Below are 20719 nucleotides of genomic sequence, written 5' to 3' on the forward strand. Positions count from 1 at the left end.
AATGTACATATATAAGCAGCAGTCCAAACACAATTTGGTGAAAACCAATATATATTAAAGTCCAAAAACACACATATAGGTAGAAGCCACGGAAGTCTGTATAGATGTTGGAGACCACCAGCGTTGCAGGAAAGGTTGGAATGGTGAAGAGGCCGCCACCAAGGGTCTTAGGGGGCTTACCAGATGTTGTTGACTTGGGGAGACTTATGCCATCCAAGTCACAAAGGGCTTTGAGACCAACTGTTCAAAAGGGTACATCTCTTTAAACAGCCACAATGGATCCCAGGTCAGGGCGGCAGCTTGGCACCCACAATCACCCGCGATGGCTCAAGAATAGTTATCCAATAGGGGGCCACAAACGGGTGTTCACATACCATGTGAAGAATGAATGAAAAACTCACATAGCGTGATATCGTAAACACTAGTTTATTAAAAACATAGGAAACAGACTCACATATTTGTAGATCATCAAGGACATGTAAAAGCAAGTAGCAGTAATTGTAATGGGTCCATTTCTATTTTATTATATTTTTATATATTTCATTCTTATTTTTATTTCAATTCAGGTTTAAGACACTGATTTTTTTCATTTTCAGTTTGTTTAGGTTTTATATTGCTACACTTTCTATTGCTGCAGAGGTTGAAGGGGTGGGAGGTCAGCCTGTCAGTGCTCGGACCGTACGCCGCACACTGTATCAAATTGGTCTGCATGGCTGTCATCCCAGAAGGAAGCCTCTTCTAAAGATGATGCACACGAAAGCCCACAAACAGTTTGCTGAAGACAAGCAGACTAAGGACATGGATTACTGGAACCATGTCCTGTGGTCTGATGAGACCAAGATAAACGTATTTGGTTCAGATGGTGTCAAGCGCGTGTGGAGACAACCAGGTGAGGAGTACAAAGACAAGTGTGTCTTGCCTACAGTCAAGCATGGTGGTGGGAGTGTCATGGTCTGGGGCTGGATGAATGCTGCCGGCACTGGGGAGCTACAGTTCATTGAGGGAACCATGAATGCCAACATGTACTGTGACATACTGAAGCAGAGCATGAACCCCTCCCTTCAGAGACTGGGCAGCAGGGCAGTATTCCAACATGATAACAACCCCAAACACACCTCCAAGCCGACCACCCTTGCTAAAGAAGCTGAGGGTAAAGGTGATGGACTGGCCAAGCATGTCTCCAGACCTAAACCCTATTGAACATCTGTGGGGCATCCTCAAACGGAAGGTGGAGGAGCGCAAGGTCTCCAACAACAACCAGCTCCGTGATGTCGTCATGGAGGAGTGGAAGAGGACTCCAGTGGCAACCTGTAAAGCTCTGGTGAACTCCATGCCCAAGAGGTTTAAGGCAGTGCTGGAAAATAATGGTGGCCACACAAAATATTGACACTTTGGGCCCAATTTGGACATTTTCACTTAGGGGTGTATTCACTTTTGTTGCCAGCGGTTTAGACATTAATGGCTGTGTGTTGAGTTATTTTGAGGGGACAGCAAATTTACACTGTTATACAAGCTGTACATTCGCTACTTTACATTGTAGCAAAGTGTCATTTCTTCAGTGTTGTCACATGAAAAGATATAATAAAATATTTACAAAAATGTGAGGGGTGTACTCAGTTTTGTGAGATACTGTAATTGTGAAGTGAAAGGAAAATGATAAATGGTTTTCAAAATATTTTACAAATAAATATCTGAAAAGTGTGGGGAACATTTGTATTCAGTCCCCCTGAGTCAATACTTTGTTTAACTACCTTTCGCTGCAATTACAGCTGAAAGTCCTTTTGGGTGTGTCTTTACCAGCTTTGCACATCTAGAGAGTGCCATTTTTGCCCATTCTTCATTGCAAAATGGCTCAAGCTCTGTCAGATTGGATGTAGAGCATCTGTGAACAGCAATTTGCAAGCCTTGCCACAGATTCTCAATTTAATTTAGGTCTGGACTTTTTCTGGGCCATTATAACACATGAATATGCTTTTATCTAATCCATTCCATTGTAGCCCTGGCTGTATGTTTAGGGTCGTTGTCCTGCTGGTAGGTGAGCATCCGCCCCAGTCTCAAGTCTATTGCAGACGCCAACAGGTTTTCTTCTAAGATTGTCCTGTATTTGGCTCTATCCATCTTCCCATCAACTCTAACCAATTTCCCTGTCCCTGCTGAGGAAAAGCATCCCCACAACATGATGCTGTCACCACCATGTTTCACGGTGGGGATGATGTGTTCAAATTTTGGTCTCATCTGACCAGAGCACCTTCCTCCACGTTTGCTGTGTCCTTCATATGGCTTCTCGCAATCTGCAAATGTGACTTCTTATGGCTTTCTTTCAACAATGGCTTTCTTCTTCCCACTCTTCCATAAAGGCCAGATTTGTGGAGTGCACGACTAATAGTTGTCCTGTGGCCAGATTCTCCTACCTGAGCTGTGGATCTCTGCAGCTACTCCAGAGTTACCATGTGCCTCTTGGCTGCTTCTATCATTAATGTTCTCTTTGCCTGGCCTGTCAATTTAGAGCAGAACTCAGGGATTTTCAAAAAATCCCCCAATAGTACACCCCCCACACAAAACACTAAACAGTACACACATTACATTTGTGAAATTTCTTACCGTTTAAGAGATATGACTGATTTCATTTTCAGGAAGTCAGCTTTGTGAGCATCATCTTTTCTGGCAGGGAGGATCTCTTAGAACAGTGATTGCATCATATCTTCCTCTCTCTCTAAGACCCCTTTCACACTGAGGGCGTTTTGCAGGCGCTACAGTGTTAAAAATAGCGCCTGCAATCCGCCCTCAAACAGCTGCTCCATTGTTTCCAGTGTGAAAGCCCGAGGGCTTTTACACCGGAGCGGTGCGCTGGCAGGACATCAGGAAAAGTCCTGCCAGCAGCTTCTTTGGAGCGGTGAAGGAGCGGTGTGTTTACCGCTCCTCCACCGCTGCTCCCCATTGAAATCAATGGGGCAGCGCTGGGATACCGCTGGCAAAACGCCGCTATTGCGGCGCATTGCGGGCAGTTTTAACCCTTTCTTGGCCACTAGCGGGGGGGGGTAAAAGCGGCGTTTTACCGCCGACGCTATAGGCGGCTTGGTGTGAAAGGGGTCTTACTGTAATCAGCCTACATTTTCCATGAATCCTTGGGATGGGAGTAAATGTGGGAAGTACACTAGGCTTGTCCATGTAAATGTGAACTCGCCCACTTCAACATAAATCACACCCCTCATTCTGTAGCCAGCAAGCCATACATAACACACGGTATGATAGGTTACAGCCTTATAAATACAAAACATTTTAATATACATGCAAACCAGTGCAACGTGCCAGTGTCCACCAGAGCCAAATGTCAGGGACCACCACCAGTGCCGAATGTCAGGGACCACCACCAGTGCCGAATGTCAGGGACCACCAGAGCCGAATGTCAGGGACCACCAGAGCCGAATGTCAGGGACCACCACCAGTGCCGAATGTCAGGGACCACCAGAGCCAAATGTCAGAGACCCCACCTGAGCCAAATGTCAGGGACCACCACCAGTGCCAAATGTCCGGGACCACCACCAGTGCCAAATGTCCGGGACCACCACCAGTGCCAAATGTCAGGGACCACCACCAGTGCCAAATGTCCGGGACCACCACCAGTGCCAAATGTCAGGGACCACCACCAGTGCCAAATGTCAGGGACCACCACCAGTGCTGAATGTCAGCGACCACCACCAGTGCCGAATGTCAGCGACCACCACCAGTGCCGAATGTCAGCGACCACCACCAGTGCCGAATGTCAGGGACCACCAGAGCCAAATGTCAGGGACCACCACCAGTGCCAAATGTCAGGGACCATCACCAGTGCCAAATGTCAGGTACCACCACCAGTGCCAAATGTCAGGAACAGTGGCGGCTGGTGCTCAAATTTTTTGGGGGGCGCAAACAAACTGAAAAAAAAACAATTGCAGCCTCACTGTGCCCATCAAACGCAGCCACTGTGCCATCAAACGCAGCCACTGTGCCATCAAACGCAGCCACTACGTGGGGACAGCGGAAGGACGGATTGCAGATAGGGAGGAGGAGGAGAAGGGAGGAGAGAGGAGAAGGAGGACACCTCCTCCATGGGCGGCACAGACCGGGGGCTGTGAGACCCCTTCCGCTCACAACAACATGTCTACTTCCTCCCTGCTCTTTTAGAGGACTACAAGGGGGTGTGTCAGACCGCTGGCTGAGCTTAGGAGAGGGATAGAAGCCAGCGGTCTTACAAACAGGAAGTGAGCAGGTAATAGTGGTTTTTCAGCAAGTTCTGCAGCTTATTACAGAGGAACTACAGAGCTCAGAAAAACATGGATGGCAAACTTGGTGAAGGTAGGAGATCAGCAACATGGACATGGAAAAAAAATTTGCCCTGAGTTCTGCTTTAAGTGGATGGCCATGTCTTGGTAGGTTTGCAGTTGTGCCGTACTCTTTCCATTTTGGATGATGGATTGAACAGTGCTCCGTGAGATGTTCAAAGCTTGGGATATTTTTTTTATATTATCCATGACCTGTCTGGTGTGTTACTTGGCCTTCATGATGCTGTTTGTTCACTAAGGTTCTCTAACAAACCTCTGAGGGCTTCACAGAACAGCTGTATTTATACTGAGATTAAACTATGCATAGGACTCTATTTACTTATTACGTGACTTCTGGAGGCAATTTATTCCACTAGATTTTAGTTTGGGGTATCAGAGTAAAGGGGGCTAGATACAAATGCAGGCCACACTTTTCAGATATTTATTTGTAAAAAAATTGAAAACCATTTATCATTTTCCTTCCACTTCACAATTATGTGCCACTTTGTGTTGGTCTATCACATAAACCCCCCCAAAAAAATACATTTACATTTTTGGTTGTGACATAACAAAATGTGGAAAATTTCAAGGGGTGTGAATACTTTTTTAAGGCACTGTAGTTAACTGTCGAACTAGGTCTGTTATATGTAGCCAACCATTTCGCAGATAACCATGGACTGGACACAAAGTAATGGTGGTTTCCAGGTGGAGACATTAATGATGCAGTTGCTCTATTGACAGCTGAATAAAAATGTCTGGAAGAGCAGATATTGGACTGCGGATTTCATTTATCTATATCTTCTATTTGTGTGCAAAGTCAAGACCTGGCATCCACCGCCCTGGTTGTACACAGGTATAGAGGGGTGCTATGGATTTTTGGATGTCTTAACTACATGTACGTATGTACATGATTGTATTGAAATTTTCATACTAGAGTATGGCCAGCTTACGTAATGAATTGGTGTATACCACTTTTGTTTTAATTAATGTTCGTATTTGCCAACACACTGCGGATGGTAATTGATGATCCACGGTGTGATGTACATCGACTTGTGATTTCTCCAGTCTCCAGAAGGCTGTTGCTGCAGCACCTGCTACTTTTGAACCCGCTTTATTAACCACTTGCCGACCGCCTAACGTAGATATACGTCGGCAGAGTGGCACGGGCAGGCAGAATCACGTATATATACGTGATCTGCCTCCCGCGGGCGGGGGGTCCGATCGGACCCCCCCCCGGTGCCAGCGGCGGTCGGCATCTGACTGGGAGCGTCGGGAGGCGAGGGGGAGACCATCCGATCGTGGCCCCCCCCTCGCGATCGCTCCCAGCCAATGGGAATCCTCCTCTGCCTGTGTGTAGTTTCACACAGGCAGAGGATGTGATGTCATCTCTCCTCGGTCTGGCAGTTTCCGTCCAGCGCCGAGGAGAGAAGACATGTAAGTCCACACAACACAAACACACACAGTAGAACATGCCAGGCATACCTTACACCCCCGATCCCCCCCCGATCGCCCCCCGATCCCCCCCCAATCACCCCCCCCCCTGTCACAAACTGACATTAGCAGTATTTTTTTTTTTTTTTTTTTCTGATTACTGCATAGTGTCAGTTTGTGACAGTTACAGTGTTAGGGCAGTGAGTGTTAGGCCCCCTTTAGGTCTAGGATACCCCCCTAACCCCCCCTAATAAAGTTTTAACCCCTTGATCACCCCCTGTCACCAGTGTTGCTAAGCGATCATTTTTCTGATCGCTGTATTAGTGTCGCTGGTGATGCTAGTTAGTGAGGTAAATATTTAGGTTTACCGTCAGCGTTTTATAGCGACATGGACCCCCATATACTACCTAATAAATGTTTTAACCCCTTGATTGCCCCCTAGTTAACCCTTTCACCACTGATCACCGTATAACTGTTACGGGTGACGCTGGTTAGTTCGTTTATTTTTTATAGTGTCAGGGCACCCGCCGTTTATTACCGAATAAAAGTTTAGCCCCCTGATCGCCCGGCGGTGATATGCGTCGCCCCAGGCAGCGTCAGATTAGCGCCAGTACCGCTAACACCCACGCACGCAGCATACGCCTCCCTTAGTGGTATAGTATCTGTACGGATCAATATCTGATCCGATCAGATCTATACTAGCGTCCCCAGCAGTTTAGGGTTCCCAAAAACGCAGTGTTAGCGGGATCAGCCCAGATACCCGCTAGCACCTGCGTTTTGCCCCTCTGCCCGGCCCACCCAAGTGCAGTATCGATCGATCACTGTCACTTACAAAACACTAAACGCATAACTGCAGCGTTCGCAGAGTCAGGCCTGATCCCTGCGATCGCTAACAGTTTTTTTGGTAGCGTTTTGGTGAACTGGCAAGCACCAGCCCCAAGCAGTGTCAGGTTAGCGCCAGTACCGCTAACACCCACGCACGCAGCATACGCCTCCCTTAGTGGTATAGTATCTGATCGGATCAATATCTGATCCGATCAGATCTATACTAGCGTCCCCAGCAGTTTAGGGTTCCCACAAACGCAGTGTTAGCGGGATCAGCCCAGATACCTGCTAGCACCTGCGTTTTGCCCCTCCGCCCGGCCCAGCCCAGCCCACCCAAGTGCAGTATCGATCGATCACTGACACTTACAAAACACTAAACGCATAACTGCAGCGTTCGCAGAGTCAGGCCTGATCCTTGCGATCGCTAACAGTTTTTTTGGTAGCGTTTTGGTGAACTGGCAAGCACCAGCGGAATAGTACACCCCGGTCGTAGTCAAACCAGCACTGCAGTAACACTTGGTGACGTGGCGAGTCCCATAAGTGCAGTTCAAGCTGGTGAGGTGGCAAGCACAAGTAGTGTCCCGCTGCCACCAAGAAGACAAACACAGGCCCGTCGTGCCCATAATGCCCTTCCTGCTGCATTCGCCAATCCTAATTGGGAACCCACCGCTTCTGCAGCGCCCGTACTTCCCCCATTCACATCCCCAACCAAATGCAGTCGGCTGCATGAGAGGCATTTTCTTTATGTCCTCCCGAGTACCCCTACCCAACGAACCCCCCCAAAAAAGATGTTGTGTCTGCAGCAAGCGCGGATATAGGCGTGACACCCTCTATTATTGTCCCTCCTGTCCTGACAATCCTGGTCTTTGCATTGGTGAATGTTTTGAACGCTACCATTCACTAGTTGAGTATTAGCGTAGGGTACAGCATTCCACAGACTAGGCACACTTTCACAGGGTCTCCCAAGATGCCATCGCATTTTGAGAGACCCGAACCTGGAACTGGTTACAGTTATAAAAGTTAGTTACAAAAAAAAGTGTAAAAAAAAAAAAAAAAAAAAACACATACAAAAATATAAAATAAAAAAAAATAGTTGTCGTTTTATTGTTCTCTCTCTCTCTATTCTCTCTCTATTGTTCTGCTCTTTTTTACTGTATTCTATTCTGCAATGTTTTATTGTTATTATGTTTTATCATGTTTGCTTTTCAGGTATGCAATTTTTTATACCTTACCGTTTACTGTGCTTTATTGTTAACCATTTTTTTGTCTTCAGGTACGCCATTCACGACTTTGAGTGGTTATACCAGAATGATGCCTGCAGGTTTAGGTATCATCTTGGTATCATTCTTTTCAGCCAGCGGTCGGCTTTCATGTAAAAGCAATCCTAGCGGCTAATTAGCCTCTAGACTGCTTTTACAAGCAGTGGGAGGGAATGCCCCTCCCCCCCAACGTCTTCCGTGTTTTTCTCTGGCTCTCCTGTCTCAACAGGGAACCTGAAAATGCAGCCGGTGATTCAGCCAGCTGACCATAGAGCTGATCAGAGACCAGAGTGGCTCCAAACATCTCTATGGCCTAAGAAACCGGAAGCTACGAGCATTTTATGACTTAGATTTCGCCGGATGTAAACAGCGCCATTGGGAAATTGGGAAAGCATTTTATCACACCGATCTTGGTGTGGTCAGATGCTTTGAGGGCAGAGGAGAAATCTAGGGTCTAATAGACCCCAATTTTTGCAAAAAAGAGTACCTGTCACTACCTATTGCTATGATAGGGGATATTTACATTCCCTGAGATAACAATAAAAATGATTAAAAAAAAAAAAATGAAAGGAACAGTTTAAAAATAAGATAAAAAAATAATAATAATAAAGAAAAAAAAAAAAAAAAAAAAAAAAAAGCACCCCTGTCCCCCCTGCTCTCGCGCTAAGGCGAACGCAAGCGTCGGTCTGGCGTCAAATGTAAACAGCAATTGCACCATGCATGTGAGGTATCGCCGCGAAGGTCAGATCGAGGGCAGTAAGTTTAGCAGTAGACCTCCTCTGTAAATCTAAAGTGGTAACCTGTAAAGGCTTTTAAAGGCTTTTAAAAATGTATTTAGTTTGTCGCCACTGCACGTTTGTGCGCAATTTTAAAGCATGTCATGTTTGGTATCCATGTACTCGGCCTAAGATCATCTTTTTTATTTCATCAAACATTTGGGCAATATAGTGTGTTTTAGTGCATTAAAATGTAAAAAAGTGTGTTTTTTCCCCAAAAAATGCGTTTGAAAAATCGCTGCGCAAATACTGTGTGAAAAAAAAAAATGAAACACCCACCATTTTAATCTGTAGGGCATTTGCTTTAAAAAAAATATATAATGTTTGGGGGTTCAAAGTAATTTTCTTGCAAAAAAAAATTATTTTTTTATGTAAACAATAAGTGTCAGAAAGGCCTTTGTCTTCAAGTGGTTAGAAGTGTGGGTGATGTGTGACATAAGCTTCTAGATGTTGTGCATAAAATGCCAGGACAGTTCAAAACCCCCCCAAATGACCCCATTTTGGAAAGTAGACACCCCAAGCTATTTGCTGAGAGTCATGTTGAGTCCATGGAATAATTTATATTGTGACACAAGTTGCGGGAAAGAGACAATTTTTTATTTTTTTTATTTTTTTTTGCGCAAAGTTGTCACTAAATGATATATTGCTCAAACATGCCATGGGAATATGTGAAATTACACCCCAAAATACATTCTGCTGCTTCTCCTGAGTATGGGGATACCACATGTGTGAGACTTTTTGGGAGCCTAGCCGCGTACGGGACCCCGAAAACCAAGCACCGCCTTCAGGCTTTCTAAGGCCGTAAATTTTTGATTTCACTCTTCACTGCCTATCACAGTTTCGGAGGCCATGGAATGCCCAGGTGGCAAAAAAACCCCCCAAATGACCCCATTTTGGAAAGTAGACACCCCAAGCTATTTGATGAGAGGTATAGTGAGTATTTTGCAGACCTCACTTTTTGTCACAAAGTTTTGAAAATTGAAAAAAGAAAAAAAAAAAATTTTTTTTCTCGTCTTTCTTTATTTTCAAAAACAAATGAGAGCTGCAAAATACTCACCATGCCTCTCAGCAAATAGCTTGGGGTGTCTACTTTCCAAAATGGGGTCATTTGGGGGGGTTTGTGCCACCTGGGCATTCCATGGCCTCCGAAACTGTGATAGGCAGCGAGGAGTAAAATCAAAAATGTACGCCCTTAGAAATCCTGAAGGCAGTGCTTGGTTTTCGGGGCCCCGTACGCGGCTAGGCTCCCAAAAAGTCCCACACATGTGGTATCCCCATACTCAGGAGAAGCAGCTAAATGTATTTTGGGGTGCAATTCCACATATGCCCATGGCCTGTGTGAGCAATATATCATTTAGTGACAACTTTGTGCAAAAAAAAAAAAAAAAAAAAAAAATTTGTCACTTTCCCGCAACTTGTGTCAAAATATAAAACATTCCATGGACTCAACATGCCTCAAAGCAAATAGCTTGGGGTGTCTACTTTCCAAAATGGGGTCATTTGGGGGGGTTTTATGTCATCTGGGCATTTTATGGCCTTCAAAACTGTGATAGGTAGTGAGGAGTAAAATCAAAAATGTACGCCCTTAGAAATCCTGAAGGCAGTGATTGGTTTTCGGGGCCCCGTACGCGGCTAGGCTCCCAAAAAGTCCCACACATGTGGTATCCCCATACTCAGGAGAAGCAGCTAAATGTATTTTGGGGTGCAATTCCACATATGCCCATGGCCTGTGTGAGCAATATATCATTTAGTGACAACTTTTTGTAATTTTTTTTTTTTTTTTGTCATTGTTCAATCACTTGGGACAAAAAAAATGAATATTCAATGGGCTCAACATGCCTCTCAGCAAATTCCTTGGGGTGTCTACTTTCCAAAATGGGGTCATTTGTGGGGGTTTTGTACTGCCCTGCCATTTTAGCACCTCAAGAAACGACATAGGCAGTCATAAATTAAAGGCTGTGTAAATTCCAGAAAATGTACCCTAGTTTGTAGACGCTATAACTTTTGCGCAAACCAATAAATATACACTTATTGACATTTTTTTTACCAAAGACATGTGGCCGAATACATTTTGGCCTAAATGTATGACTAAAATTGAGTTTATTGGATTTTTTTTAGAACAAAAAGTAGAAAATATCATTTTTTTTCAAAATTTTCGGTCTTTTTCCGTGTATAGCGCAAAAAATAAAAACGGCAGAGGTGATCAAATACTATCAAAAGAAAGCTCTATTTGTGGGAAGAAAAGGACGCAAATTTCGTTTGGGTACAGCATTGCATGACCGCGCAATTAGCAGTTAAAACGCAGTGCCGAATTGTAAAAAGTGCTCTGGTCAGGAAGGGGGTAAAACCTTCCGGGGCTGAAGTGGTTAATTTGCCACAGGAAGTGCTATTTAGGTAGGCATTCTTTTTTTTTTTTTTTTTTTTTTTTTTTGGAACAAAGGGAAAAAAAAAAATTATACAAATAAGGCATAAATGTTGAGATCATGGGAAGACCTCCCATAATGGCATTACTTTGGTACTGTACACCCGATCAAGAGTACCTCGTGCAAATAATCATATAGAGATCCACAAAACATTATACTATGATGGCAATCATAATTTTCATAAACATTCAAATAATAACAGAGGATTTTTACAAGATTGAATGTTCCAGAGGAGTTACTCCATACTGGGCAGAATAAAAAAGGGGGGGGGGGGGGGAGAAGGAAGAATGGGGGGAAAAGCACTTTAAACAACTTTCCGCCTGTATACGTAGGTTATATAAGCAAAATAGATAATATATGAGTTGCTCCTATTTAGATGCAAGGATGAACTCACAATATGGCCATGTGAAAGAGGTAATCTGGTATGCTCAACAGGACTAGATTCAACAATGCAACAACCTGAAGGAAATTGGGGAGAAGGGGGCCTGTCCAGGAACTGCTAGCCATGGCTCCCACAATTTAGAGAATTTGCTTGGTGCATTATTTGCAGCATCATTTTTACAAGGCCAAAAATGAAAGTGCCAGCACAGTATATAAAACAGAAGACAGCACACCACTACTTTTTTTCTAGATAGCAATATTTGTGCATACAATATTTTCTACTATTCTACACACTAAATTCTGTTTCAGTAACTTGTTTTTGTCTTATAGGATCATTTATTCTTCTTCTCCTTTACCTGATATTGCTCCTTCCCCCCTTTCACACACACACACACACACGCAAATTTGTATTTATTTTTTTACAAATACCTGGGCAAGAATGTTAAAGGGGGCACAATTCTTTGGGCACACCTCCATGGGAATGTGGCTGCTATCCCCCTCTATTAAATTTGCAGTAAGTGCATGGTCCTTTAAGAATTTCAGTGGTATCCCAGGTGGGCTATAAAAGCTATTGGAACACCTGGGATTATTATGGGATGCTGGTCCAAAGGTATTTAAGGCAGCTGGATCGGGTTCTGGCCCTCTTTGAACCTTCAGGCAAAAGGAGGTCCCTCCCGCCCACCTGTCGCTGTACTTTATGTGGTTTCTGCCATCCAGGTGTGGATCCGGGGGGGGGGGGGGGGAGATGGGGGCGAGTTCTGATAGCTGGGCAATGAAGTGGAATCTGTATTGTAGTATTTGATTTGAATTTTAATATGCTTGAAATAAATTTGTGTTATTTTGGTAAACCAATAAATATACAGCGGCCTTTCCATGTCAATTTCCTGTGTGAAGTGTTTTCCTTTATTATGAGTAAGGTTGGTGTTTGTATGTGGGGGGGGGGGGGGGTTGCGGCCTACAGTCCCATGACATAGCCCTAGCAGCCTGCAGCCTCCTAGGACACCCACATCACGCATCCCTATATTTAAGTATATTTATGCAGCATAGAAAGGAGACCAGAGGTAAAGGGCGCATAATACTTTTTCTTTTGGGGGGGGGAGTGGGGGGGTTCCTCTTTAAATCTAGCACAGAATGAGATATTTAAATATAACCATGCTTAGTAACATCATCACAGAATATGAAGATCACACGTTATATCCACTAAAAAAAAAAAATTTGTTTGAATTCACAGCCTAATTAAACAGATACAGTATATCACATGTGTATCAACTAATTCAATACAAAATTCACCTTGCTATGTACAGTATGTGTAATGCATTTGTGTTCCTATGTTGTCAATATATAATTAAGTCACTACACTATGTGAACTGTATAAAATAACATATTGCTAATATTAATTTTGTGTTGCACACATTCTTTTTTTAATATAAGAACGTAGGAGGGGATATTATTTATTTCTATGGCTAATAGTGCATGATCTGCATATTTTTTTTTTTCATAGAGGGACACATTATATATGTAGTTCTATATCTAGCCATCACTTTGTGGTCTATATATTCTTTTTTATAGAAGGACACAGGGTGTGACATTATATATCTCTATGTCTAGCAATCAAAATGTGTTGTGCATATTCATTTTTTATAGAATGACTGAGCCCCTAGCACTTATGTGGGGCTCCATGGGACAGTACAGAGGGCTGTCTCCCTTCCCTGGTTCTCCCCCCCCCCCCCTCCTCTCTTTTAGGTTGCTCCAGATGATGGCAGAATATAGAGCAGCATAGAAACAGGTCCTGATTGGTTCGTTCACCGCCTGAGGAGATCCCGCTGAAGACGGAGTTCCGTGCTGCTCCCACCCACATACATTATATATATATATATATATATATTTATTTATTTTAATTTTGTCATGGCGTTTGTTAATGGGGGTTTGTCATCCAGTTCAGTTCCGGATGGACTACGTGATAGTATTAATAAATTAAATAAATTTATGGTTTTGTAATTTTAGGATTAAATATTTTGCTGTTATGGATGATTATTGTTCATTTTGGGTAACTCCTTAATAAACGCTGTGGCCATTATTGCCAACATGAAATAAACTGTGTTATGTCTCTTTATTTAGTTATCCTTGAGTCCTTTGTACTGCCCCATGACATTGGATGTGATATTATGCATTTCTATATCCAACACTCATTTTGGTGCATCATTTTTTTTCACTATAAGGATGCGGGATGTGACATCATATATTTCAATATTTTGACAATAATTTTTGGTGTGCACGTTCATTTTGGGCACAGGATGTTACACTATATATTTCTCTATCACAACTAAAGCCTATAGGTTGGATAAGGGGAACTATAGTGTGCAGATTGATTATTATATAGCACTCTGATGTGAACATTTCCTTTTTTTAAACAAATAGAAACAGTGATTTCATATACTGTATACAAACAAGATGACCATAGCTTGCAAAATGTAATTCAGCATATGGGTTTAAATGATTGGCATGATGTGGAAGAGGAGCATTCAGTAGATAGAAAGACTCCCCTGGGACTGTCCTAGAAATCACAGATGGCCAGAACATTTTTGCACATTTAGCATTTGTGGCTTTTGTTATGTTCAATTATAGTTTCCAGCTCATCTGAAAAAAAAAAAAAAAATAATAATACTATGGTTAAATCTGATTTTAACTGGCTGTTTGCCAAAAATGCATGCAGTTGATTTTTCTAGCCTGGTCACACTGTCTATGTGTTATGTCTCCTCCACCACTGGTAGTATACCTTGTGGCTCTGAAAGCAGTCTTGCTTAATAAAGATAACAATATGGGTGGGTGACAATAATAAAAATGGGCACCAACATCCCTGTAGATAAATGTGGAAAGGGAGATTATTTAGCGGGACTTTAAGGGTGCCAAGGAAGTAAAAACAAAAACAAATTAAAAAAAAAAAAACCATACTGGGTATAGAAATTGAAAGTTTATTATTATTATGTACAAAACATAATAAAAGGTTTGGTATAAATTATGTGCACAAATACAGGGTTACATCAAAAATTCTAAGTAGATGACAAGTAAATTCACTCTGAGATGACATTGAAGTGATAATCCTGACATGTTTCGCCCCTCTGGGCTCATCAGGAGATAATTTAAAGACAGTTACATGTAACACTGTAAAAACCAAACCAAAGTTTGGACTGGAAATACAACAATAGAAAAAAATTTGAAAAAATTGGAATAATGATAGGAATAATTTATTGAAATGGACTGTTGACTGACATGCTCATCATCAAAAGCTCACCCAAATGAAGATCTTATAATTGCGACTCAGGGTCAAGTCACGAAAAACCGTCAATGGGTAGTACACATGTAAGAACGCCAGGTGAAATTGGGGGAAGTTGAAGGCTGAAATCTAGCCTGCAATATGGTGCACAAAATAAATAAAAGTGGAATTAAAAGAACTAAAAATACAAAAGAAGTGTAATGGTAAAGGTGAATACATATAGTGAGAATACATTGCAGGGAGGAGAGATTATCTGCTTACATAAATAATGCAATGATTGCAAAAAAAAAAAAAAAAGTGCCTGAACTGGAGTTAGAGGTGTGTTAAAAAGATTATTAACATGAGTAGCTTGCAAAAGATAAAGTGAATGATGTTAAATTGGATATAGATATAAAATTAATAATAATGCAAAGGGACATAGTTCATGTTAGTACTTAGTATAAAAAGAAAATAGGTCATCCTATATATAAGGATGACCAAATACCTGCTGCAGATCACCTGCCCCCTCAGGTCGGGAGGTTAATTCTCCAAACACAGGCAGCAGCGGGTAAAGTAATTTAAAAGGTGAACTATGGTTTAAGTCATGAAAAGGGAACTGATACTATACCAAAGGGCACAAAAAGCAGGTTTTATGTGCGGTATTATCTTAGCACTAGCGGTATCACAGTTTGGCTACCCTTGAAAAGATCTAGCAGTGTGACGTGGTGAAGGGAGGATATATATATATATATAGGGGAACCGAAGCTAAATAATTGGTATCTGACATCATGCATGGGCCACCAGTGTGAAGACCGCACAGCGCATGCGCGAAAGGTCCGGGAAAGTGAGAAAACTACACTTCCTATGCTGCATAGCGGCCCGCGATCAGGAAGGGGGAGGACGCGGGAGGAGCTGACATGTCCCAATTAGTGGGCTTGCATCTACTCTCCCCTCCGTACACAGGATCAGTAGCAGCATGGGAGGGAATGGGATGACAGTGATAGGCTAAACAGAACACAAACAGATATTAAACTAAGGGATAGAAAGAGTGGGTGGTAACATGTATATGAAGGTGAATGTGTATTTGAAGACCAGTGCACTACACCATAGACATGTGAATCAATGAGTAGACAAAGAGAGATCGCAAGTTTACATATTGGGGGAGACAGTATGACGGGACAATGCAGTCAACAGGCATAGCCGTAATTAGAGCAAAGTAAGGGGAAAAAAAAAAAACGGAATAAAAATTAATACAGCATTTTTAAAACAAAAAATTCATGAACAATATTCATTTGTATTTAAAATAATAAATTCATACATAAAACACTAATTGCCACAAGGCATATATATTATTTCATAAATATTTTAAATATTTTTAATACTCTTGGACTTGTAGAACTATTCAAGGACAAAAAAAAAAAAATGAAAAAACAAAAAACAAAAATTGGAAATGAAAGGCAATGTCACCCATCCATAGGGGGGGGGGGGGGGGGTCTTGCTTAATATTCACCTGTAAGAGCAAGCTTCACATAGTTAGATCTGTTATAATAGTGTTACTATATACTCACAAGCAAGAGATAAGCCTGCCAACATAAGGATCAGAAGCGGAGCAGCGCTGTCCATTCTTCGTGTACAAAAAAGCAATATACTGCTATAATGTAGTTTCAGTAACTGAATTGTCTACTGCATGCGTTTCCACTTCCTTTCAAGTGGTGAGAAATTTTTTTGTGAAATGTGTATAAACATAACACTTTTAAGATATTATCTGAAATATCATGCAATGCTAACAAGCCCAAGTTCCAATTTCACACCTTTCTACTCAGTGGCGACTGGGGTTTTTTTTTGGGGGGGGGGGGGGGGGGGGGGGGGGGGGAGTGCAAACAAACTGAAAAATTTTGAAAAAAAAAAAACCCCATCAATTGCAGCCTCACTGTACCATTAATCACAGCCACTGTGCCCATCAATTGTCGCCACTGTGCCATCAAACGCAGCCCCTGGCTATCAAACGCAGCCACTGTCCCATCAAATGCCGCCACTGTGCCATCAAACACAGCCACTGTCCCATCAAACGCAGCCACTGTCCCATCAAACGCAGCCACTGTGCCATCAAACGCAGCCACTGTGCCCATCAATTGCCACCACTGTGCCCATCAAACGCAGCCACTGTGCCATATCAAATGCTGCCAAATGCATCCCTGCCCAGCCCGCCACCCAGCACTTACAATTCAAAGGCACGGCGCCACTCCGATTGTCTCGTCTGATTCCATCCATCGACTCCAGTCCACCCCCACTGTGGCCGGGACCCGGAAGTGACGAGTGCTCAGTGTCCTCTCCTCCGGTCCCAGAGTCAACTCCACCCCCACATGATGATGTCAGTGAATGAGGATTCAGACAGACACACTCACCACCCACTGTCCTCTCCTCCTTCCCCACTGCGCCAATCCTAGCCAGTTAATCTGGCATATTAGCAAATGAGAGAATAGTGGGGGTGCTTGCGGGTGCAGAGATTGTGCCCCGATCACACTCTAAACACGGGCAAACCAGCTACACACATACATTAATTAAATATATATATATATATATATATATATATATATATATATATATATATATATACATACATATATATACATATATATACATATACACACACACACACACACATACATATATACATATATACAGAAAAAAAACATGCAGAAAAGCAAACCTTATAGTCCAACACCCAGAGCTCCTCTCACTCAGGTTCCTTCCTGAGTTTCAAAACCAAAGCGACCTGCTGAGCTCTCTTCCTGGATATTTAAAGTCCAGCTGACTGTGGACTCCAGTGGACCCGAACATCCGGACCGGAAACCAGCCTGCCACAGAGGCTGGAAAAACCGGGCCGGATTCCGGTTCAGTCCCTTACAATGGAACGAATGCGAGGTAAAATGCACCTATTATCGTGTATCTCATCTTCGCATACCGTCACATATCCTCCCCCTCTGCTCAAGCCCCTGTGGCTGAGCACTTGACCCAACCATACAGTGCACGCGAGAGAGGGCATCTGCTTTATTTCGGAATTTTCCCGGGCTTTGCTCCACCGTAAACCGAAAGGGCTGTAAAGCCAGGAACCACCTTGTGACACGGCCATTTTTCTCCCTGTTGTCACACATCCACTTTAGGGGAGCATGGTCGGTGACCAGTTTAAATGACCTCCCCAGTAAGTAATACCTTAGGGAGTCTAAGGCCCATTTAATGGTGAGACACTCCTTTTCTACGATGGCATAGTTCTTTTCGTGCTTGTTCAGCTTCCGGCTCAGGTATACAACTGGGTGCTCCTCACCATCCCTGTTCTGTGACAGTACAGCCCCTAGGCCCACCTCAGAAGTGTCCAGAAGTGTCCGTCTGTACGACAAACTCCTTGCTGAAGTCCGGGGCCACTAGTACTGGTAACCCACAAAGGGTCTGCTTTAAATTCTGAAATGCCTCCTCGGCTTCGGGATTCCACTTGACCATTACCGACCCTCTACACTTCATCAGGTCAGTCAGAGGGGCGGCCATGGTGGCAAAGTTGGGTATGAACCGTCTGTAATACCCCGTAATGGCCAGGAAGGCCCTCACTTGTTTTTTATTGATCGGTTGGGGCCATTTTTGAATTGTCTCAACCTTATTGGTCTGCGGCTTGAACACTCCCCAGCCAATAATGTACCCAAGGTATTTGGCCTCCTCCAGGCCTATGGAACTTTTTTTGGGTTAGATTCCCCTAAGGGAATCTATTACTGTTTGTACACGGAGCAGGTGTGATTCCCAATGGGCTGTGGATGACCACATCATCCAAATGTGCAGCTGCATACGGGCGATGTGGTCTCAAGGCTTTGTCCATCATTTGCTGGAATGAAGCAGGGGCTGCGTGCAGACCAAAAGGCATCCGCTTATACTGAAACGAGCCCTTAGGAGTGGAAAAGGCAGTCTTCTCCTTTGCCGATTCAGTTAGCGGTATTTGCCAATAGCCTTTCGATAGGTCTAGGGTCGTTATGTAGTGAGCCTGTCCTAACCTGTCCACGAGTTCGCCGACCCGGGGCATCAGGTACGTATCGAACTTGGACACACTGTTGAGTTTCCTGAAGTCGTTACAAAACCTGATAGTACCGTCGAGTTTTGGGACCAGCACTACGGGGCTCGACCACTCACTGTGGGAATCTTCTATCACGTCCAACTCTAACATATTTTTTATTGCCTTTGCGACTGCCTCTCGTCTGGCCTCTGGGATTCTGTATGGTTTTACATTTACGTGAACCCCTGGTTCCATCACTATGTCATGTTGGATCATGTTGGTCAGTCCGGGTAAGGGGGAGAAAAAGTCTCTATTTTTATGCACAAACGTCCTAACATCACTTTGTTGTGCCACGGACAGGGTATCTGTTATGGGGGCGTCAGGTGTCACCGGTATCCGGTCTGTTAGAAGCGTGGACATGGCCAGTAAAGTCTCTCTGTCCTTCCAGGGCTTTAAGAGATTCACATGGTAAATTTGGTGTGGTTTCCTTTTCCCTGGCTGGTAGACTTTGTAGTTTACCTTCCCCACCCTTTCGACAACGTCAAAGGGACACTGCCACTTGGCTAGGAACTTACTTTCCACCGTGGGAACCAGTACTAACACTCTGTCCCTGGGGCTGAAAGTACGGACCTTGGCACCCGGGTCATAGACCCTCCTCTGGGCCTCCTGGGCTCGCTCCATATGTTCTCGCACCAGGGCAGGACAGCTGCAGTTCGATCCTGCATCAAGGAGACATGCTCTATGATGCTTCAATATGGGGTGGCCTCCCCTTCCCACGTTTCTTTGGTGGCATCTAGCAGCCCCCTGGAATGTCTACCATACAAAAGCTCAAAGGAGGAATAGCCTGTGGAACCTCACGTATGGCAAACATGAGCTATGATAGCAAAAAATCCCAGTTTCCCATCTTTGTCGACCACCTATTTCAGCATACTTTTCAAAGTTTTATTAAATCTTTCAACCAGACCATCCGTTTGGGGGTGGTAGACAGAGGTGCGGAGATGGGACATTTTGTATAGTCTACACAGTTCCTTGGTAACCCTAGACATAAATGGGGTGCCCTGATCGGTTGAGAACACTTTAGGGATCCCCACTCGACTAAACACCTGAACCAATTCCTTGGAGATAGTCTTAGCGGAGGTGTTGCACAAGGGTATGGCCTCAGGATAGCGTGTTGAATAGTCTAGGATCACCAGAATATGCTGGTGACCCCGGGCAGATTTCACAACCGGCCCCACCAGGTCCATGCCAATCCTCTCAAAGGGGACCTTGATTATTGGTAGAGGGACAAGAGGGCTGCGAAAATGGGGTAACGGTGCCGACATTTGGCTCTCGGACGATTCGCAGTACTCCTTGATATCTGCATGCAACCCTGGCCAGAAAAACCTTTGGGCGATTCCCTCCCTGTTTTTTTCGATACCGAGATGTCCCCCTATAAAATGACCATGGGCCAAGTCTAGAACCACCCTACAGAAGGGTTTGGGAACCAGTAGCTGCTCTACCTCGTCCCCTCCGTGTTTTATCACTCGACACAATAAATTGTTTCTAACGGCCATGTAGGGGAAAGACACCACCCAATCAGGATCCACCGGTTCCCCGTCCAACATCTTAACGTTTTTCCTGGTTCTCACGAGGGTGGTCTCTCGCAGTTGCTCGGTACAGAAATCCTCTCTCCTGACCTCCAAGTCGGGTATGACATTTTGGCTACTCTCAATGTCAGGGACAGAGGGGGTCTCCTGTTTGTTACCCTCAGCCTGAGAGCTAGCTTCTAGGTCCTCCGGCTCCCCAGCCATGACAGGGAAAGGAAGAGGATCTCTGGCTTCCTCGATCCCACCAACAGCATCCCCTTTCCTTTGGCAAAAAGGGTCTGGTGAGAGTTCCAGTGCTTCCCAGGCAGGGGGAGCTCTATCCACCTTTGTTCTCCCATAAATTCCAAAAATGAGGAAAATCTCTCTCCACTAAAGCTTCATGAAGCAGTGAAGGTACCACCCCCACTGAATGTGTTACACTGCCCCAGGAGGTATCAACCTCAACCAC

The 20719-nt window shown here is 44.0% G+C and overlaps 1 protein-coding gene across 3 annotated transcripts in view; it reads right to left on the bottom strand.

Annotated features, from left to right (window-relative positions):
• Nucleotides 1–20719, bottom strand: part of LOC141130073 (uncharacterized) — a 102060-nt gene that overhangs the window by 61235 nt on the left and 20106 nt on the right. Inside the window, exon 1 of one of the 3 annotated variants that reach the window (XM_073618040.1) lies at nt 16218–16360. The exons of the other annotated variants lie outside the window; for them this stretch is intronic. Coding sequence (XP_073474141.1) covers nt 16218–16272 — 55 coding nt within the window. The 5' untranslated portion in view covers nt 16273–16360. Of the gene's footprint in view, nt 1–16217; nt 16361–20719 lie in introns of those variants that run through there. 3 annotated transcript variants of the gene reach the window in all.

The sequence above is a fragment of the Aquarana catesbeiana genome, linkage group LG02, assembly GCF_042186555.1.
Source record: "Aquarana catesbeiana isolate 2022-GZ linkage group LG02, ASM4218655v1, whole genome shotgun sequence".
Classification (NCBI taxonomy): Eukaryota; Metazoa; Chordata; class Amphibia; order Anura; family Ranidae; genus Aquarana; species Aquarana catesbeiana.